Raw genomic sequence first — 5629 nt, 5'->3', positions numbered from 1 at the left:
ACATTGACCGTCGACTGCCACTTGCCAACCAAACTGAAGAAATAAAAACTACTCCGGCCAGTGGAGTGGACCCCACAGCCAGCCGTAACTACGTCACGGACACGTAAACTGGAGTAACACGCGCTGGCGGCCCGTCACGACAAACCAAAACACCCCGGCTCGGGCCGCGGGGCCCGCATCCGCCGCCCCGCGGCCTATAAATGCGCGGCAGGTTGCACCGAGCGCCAAACCTTAACCAAAATCCCCCTCCCCTCGCTTCCACACCTTTTCTCTCTCTCTCATCAGGCCAGGACAGGAGGAGGTCTCGTGCGCGCCCGGCTTTCCTCTCGTGCGCGTCCGGTCGCTGATGGCCAAGGCGCGCAGGCCGCCGTTCGCCGCCGCCGAGCGGTTCCTCGGCTTCCCCCGCGGCGGGCCGTCTCCGGGGGCCGTGGCGCCAGCGCCCGCCGCCGCCTTCGACGACCTGCCGGACCTCGCCGAGGCCGACGTTTGGTACGCCGCCTTCGGCGACCCGGGGAGCCCCTGCCCCGCGGCGTCCCGCCAGGTGGAGGAGGCGGAGGGCAGGAGCGCCGGCGGGCAGCGCGGGGCCCCTCGGCGCGGCGTGCAGGGCGGCCTGAGCCAGGCGTTTGGGGACGGGCCCGCCGGGCGCCAGGTGGCGGCGTCGGCGCCCGTCGAGGTGCCCGCGTGGCCCGCCCGCTTCGCCGTCCCGAACGCGGAGCCGGCGCTGCTGTTCGAGATGGAGATGGGGGACGACGACGAGGAGGACGGCAAGCGGGGCGCCGGCGGGTGGGTGCCGCCGCACGTGTACCTGGCGCGGCGGCAGGCGCGGGCGTCCGTGGTGGAGGGCGCCGGCCGGACGCTCAAGGGCCGGGACATGTCGCGGGTGCGCGACGCCGTCTGGAGCCGGACGGGCTTCGACGGATGATAAAGAATGAGCAAGCGACCCTTACAGACAGATTTTGATCTGCTTTTGCTTCCTCTTCTTCTCTTTGTTGCCTCTCGGATTTCTCTCCCTCCTCTTCTTTGTTTTTTTGGATGAAATGAAAATTTTGTAACAACAAGGCCGGCCGGTGTGCTTGTTTTGGCCTCCGATCCATCGGCGATTTTAGTAGTGAAAATCAATGGCAAAGAAAGAAAGGAGCTAAGCTCAGCTGCTGTGAAGGAATGTGGTGTGTCATGTGTAGCTCAACAGGTACATTGATCGATTTGTTGAATAATAATCTGCTTGCTGATTGGGCAGTTGGGTACTGGCTGTGGCCTGTGGCTGGCTCCAACTCAAATTGGTTGGAATGGAACCGTCCTGCTGATTCTCTTGGATACTCTTCTCTAATTTTCTAGTACAAGGGGGAAATAAAAGGAGGGGCCATGTGTTCTGTGTTCTGTGTTCTGATCCAAAACTGAATTTTTTATATGTTTGCTCTCCTGCTGATGGGACGTCCAATTAATTCTTCTCATAGGCCTTATTTAGATTGAGGTTAGAAATCAGTATTTGACATTGTAGCACTTTTGTTTATATTTGATAATTATTGTTCAATCATGGCCTAACTAGGCTTAAAAGATTTGTCTCGTAATTTACAATCAAACTATGTAATTAGTTATTTTTTTTATCTATATTTAATACTCCATATATGTGTCAAAGATTTGATGCGATGGAGAGGCATAGTAGCTTCGAAGATGCCAAGCACCGTTTTAGTAATAATTTTAATTTTAATAAAAAATGATGAGCAGACTGACAGATCGAAATCACGATCAGTTGGGCGATGCCGACTTGGCTATCAAATCGTGAGACGTGCGTTGGTCGTTCTCCCCCGGCCGGGCTCTGAATCTCTGGTCGATCGAGTTCCGCCCGCCATGGGAATCGCGGTCATGTGTACATTAGAAGGGAGGGAGCATCCCATCGCCTGCCGGCTGCATACGCCTTTGGCTTGAGCTGGACGAAGGGACCGAGACGTCAGACGTGAGTGTATTTTGTACTCTACTGCAGCGAGCCCGCCGATCGCCGTCAGCGCGTCACCGTGCATTCAAGCCAAAGAGAAATCATTATCACGGCTCCCTCTCCATCTTATCTTACGGCGAGAGATGGCCACGAAAACGCTTTCGCCGCCAAAAGCGGACGACTTGCCTTATAATAAAATAGGCCCCGTTCGTTTCATAAAAAAAAACCAAAACGTTGTTGAGAGAAAAATACCGTTCTAATTAAAAAAAAAGCTGAGCCATTGCAATTCGAGCATGTGGACAAGCTCGAACGGATAAGAAATTGCTATTTTTATACTGCGCACAGGTAGGGATGGATATAGGAGGAGCTGCGAAGAACATTCCTCAGGGCTATCCGACGTGCTTCCTGGAATGTGCGGCGGTTCAGAATATAATACTCAAGGGTTTAGTTGCTTTATATACAGTATATCCACCACGATAGTCGATAGTGCTAGAGATAAAGATCCGCTAAAAAAGGAGACAGATGGGATGCGCCCAAAGACATCTAAAGCTTGCACTGCATATCCTGATTTAACGGAAGTATCTTCTTATCCACTAATCCGCAACAGGAAACTACTACTCCCAATATTTCAAATTACTCCCTCTGTCCTCCAATATAAGAGGTTCAAACGATTTTCATACAAATAAGGAGCTTGGCAAAGATCATCTTGCCTCTCACTAACTAATTATTAGTACGTGCTGGCCGTTTTGTTTGAGGCTAAGGGGCAGTTTGGTTGCCGAAATTTTTGGCAAAATGATACTGTAGCGTTTTCGTTGTTATTTGATAATTAGTGTCCAATCATAGTTTAATTAGGCTTAAAAGATTTGTCTCGTGGATTTTGTCTAAACTGTGTAATTAGTTTTATTTTTTATTTATATTTAATGCTTCATGTATGCGTACAAAGATTCGATGTGACGAGAAATTTTGAAAAATTTAGCATTTTAGGAGGGAACTAAACAGGGCCTAAGTTCAAAAGAAATCTCAATCTCTCCTGCATGAAGCTGCGAAGTCATTTGCAACAAAATAAACTAGGGAGAGGTTGAAACCGGTAAAGCCATTACTATTATCTGACAAGAAAATTGGTACACACAGACACACAATATTATGGCCCCGTTAGGCAGGGCTTCATTTCACTAGTGAAGTTTTTTTTTTTTTTTTTGCTTCAGCTCCACGAACAGTTCCACCGGTGGAGCTGAAGCGGTTTTGGTAAACCGTTTGGTAAAATGGCTTTCCTGTGATAGCATGTTTTTATGGGCCTGGAGCAGGAGCCAGGAGAAGCCACTTTTTTTTTTGGCTCCATCCCACCCCAAATCACTGTGAGAGCGTGTTTTTAGGGCTTCACAAGTGAAGCTATTTTATTTTACCCCGTTTGATAGAAAACGGCTCCAAACAATTTCTAAAGTCGATGAAGAAGCCCTGTCAAACATGACCTAAATATAATCCGGCGTTACTGTGTGGTCCGGGCTAAATAATTCGATGAATGTTTTCAGAGTCGGACAAAGCATGACAACTGTAGGTCTGTAGTCCATCCAATCCAGGAGGAGACGTAGCGAGGCATCGCATCGCGGGCGCGAGGGCGACAACGACGACGATCGGCGGGCGACAGGCCGAAGGAGGCGGACCACCAAAGCGAGGGGACCTGGGCGTCGAGCCCCGCCGGTACACACGTTGCCCCGCAGGCCGCAACGCAAGAGTCCGTGTCCGGCCGGGGCCACTCCCGATTTTTTTTTTCAGTCCTTTTTTTTTTTTGAAAGATTTTCATAAATATGTCCTGTTAGTATTTTTTTTTCAAAAAATAGATTCTGACCTCGGCGTCGTGACCATTGGCGCCAAGCTTACACGTCTCGTTGCCAATTGCTTTGGCGCCGAGGTCCAAGGTCATTTTCTACGCGTCGTTGACGTGGCTACTTGCATGACGCGGACATGGTATGAGCTCGACGCCGTAGTAACTTGCGCCGTAGATCTTGGCGCCGAGCTTGATGCCTGCGGCACCGAGCTATAAAAATTTATATATATACTGTATCAGGAGAGGACCTGCGTTGTGGTGCATCCTGGTAGGATAGTTCCAGAGGTTGGAGTGTGTGTGTGTATATATATATATATATATATATATATATATATATATATATATATATATATATATATATATATACTATTATGTAGCTGACTACAAAATAACTTATTCTGTAGCTACTTTGAGTTATGATAATTATTATGTTAATTTATGAGATTACAGTTACTCCTTACCAAGTGGTTTAATATAACGTTATGGTAAATATCCCCATGTATTATAGTAACCTAACTATCGTAAATATGTATTAACATTATCGTAAATTAGTATATAAAATTATCGTAAATGAAGGTGGCTACAGAATAACTTATTTTGTAGCTGGCTATTGAAATATATATATAACCTGAAGCAGTTCCTCTTTTTTCGCCAGTTCTTCTCTTCGTCTTCTCTCAGCTGCTCCGTTTTTCTCCGCCGCTTCGCCGCACGTGGTTTTCGGATTTCCGCCGCGCACTTGCTCCTCATTGTCGGAGAAACTTACCGTCGTTGTTGTTCGAAGGTCCACCCGGAGGAGGCTCTCGCGGTCGTGGTTCCCCTTCTTTCGACCCCACGGTTCGTGTAACTGCGCCATTGTTGGCACGGAACTAGCATCTTGAGCAAGCGTCGCCGTCGTCGTGGGACGTCGTCGCGAGTTTCGTCGTTGTTGACGTTTCGATCATCTTCCTCAAGGTATTCCCCTTATTCTCCCTCATCCTGTGCGCATCATTCCGTCCAATCGGTACCTAGGGTTTTGAATAGGTTGCGAATTTGTTGTTCCTTCTTATGCGGATGTTCGTAAATTAGTCCCTAGTTTTAGTCTAACGGTACTAGATCCCTCCTTTTTATTATCAATCTTAATGGTCTGTTCGTTGGTAATTGTATGATGGTACTGTATGTTTGCAATTTGTATGATGGCACTGTGTGGTGTAGTGTTTTTTTGTATGATTTTTCCCCAATGTGTTGTTCCTAAATTGATTTTCTAGTTTTATTTCTCTTGCTACTGGCTGCTTATTTAGTTGCAAATGTAATACCATTTATGTTGCAATTCTTTTGTACGTTGCAATTCTGTTGTCGTTAGTTTGCAAATGTAATTCCATGTATATTGCCATTGTAATATCCTGTATGTTACCATTTTTTCATGGTCCTGGAGCTCCTTTTTTAGTTGCAAACTTAATGCTTTGTATGTTGCAATTTTGTATGATGGTACTGGACTGCCTGGTTAGTTGCAAATGTAATACCCTTGTATGTTGCAATTTGTAGTTTCTAGTTACTGTTTGATGTGCTGAAGCTTTTTGTTTATGCGTATGTTGCTTTAATGAATCTCTAGTTTTTTGTCCTGTATCTAGTTTTGTTGTTTGCAACCTGTGCATGCAATTATTATTTCATTGCGCTCCCTATCATCTTTTTTTTGAAAGTAGACACTAACCTTTTTTATACATAATAGCACTTAGGATAGAGCCTCAGCGGTCGTCCCCTCGTTTGAAGACGCTACACACGGGGAGAAATCTGATGCTTCTTGTTCCTTCAGAGCCCCATCCAAGTGATGATGATCTTTCCGATCCTACACAACCCTTTGTTAGTGTCGATGATCTTGATGATGATTTTGAGCC

At 47.0% G+C, this 5629-nt stretch overlaps 1 protein-coding gene across 1 annotated transcript; it reads left to right on the top strand.

Moving 5' to 3' along the window:
* Window positions 1-232: 232 nt before the first annotated feature.
* LOC136546836 (protein S40-6-like) lies at window positions 233-1158 on the top strand. Its single transcript, XM_066538805.1, has one exon. It carries the CDS (start codon window positions 347-349, stop codon window positions 920-922), a length of 576 nt encoding a protein of 191 aa, XP_066394902.1. The 5' UTR covers window positions 233-346; the 3' UTR covers window positions 923-1158.
* Window positions 1159-5629: the final 4471 nt, after the last annotated feature.

Source organism: Miscanthus floridulus, chromosome 3 (genome assembly GCF_019320115.1).
Source record: "Miscanthus floridulus cultivar M001 chromosome 3, ASM1932011v1, whole genome shotgun sequence".
NCBI classification, from domain to species: Eukaryota; Viridiplantae; Streptophyta; class Magnoliopsida; order Poales; family Poaceae; genus Miscanthus; species Miscanthus floridulus.
Note: the sequence above shows the minus strand (reverse complement) of the source record. Positions and strands in the feature narration are given on the sequence as shown.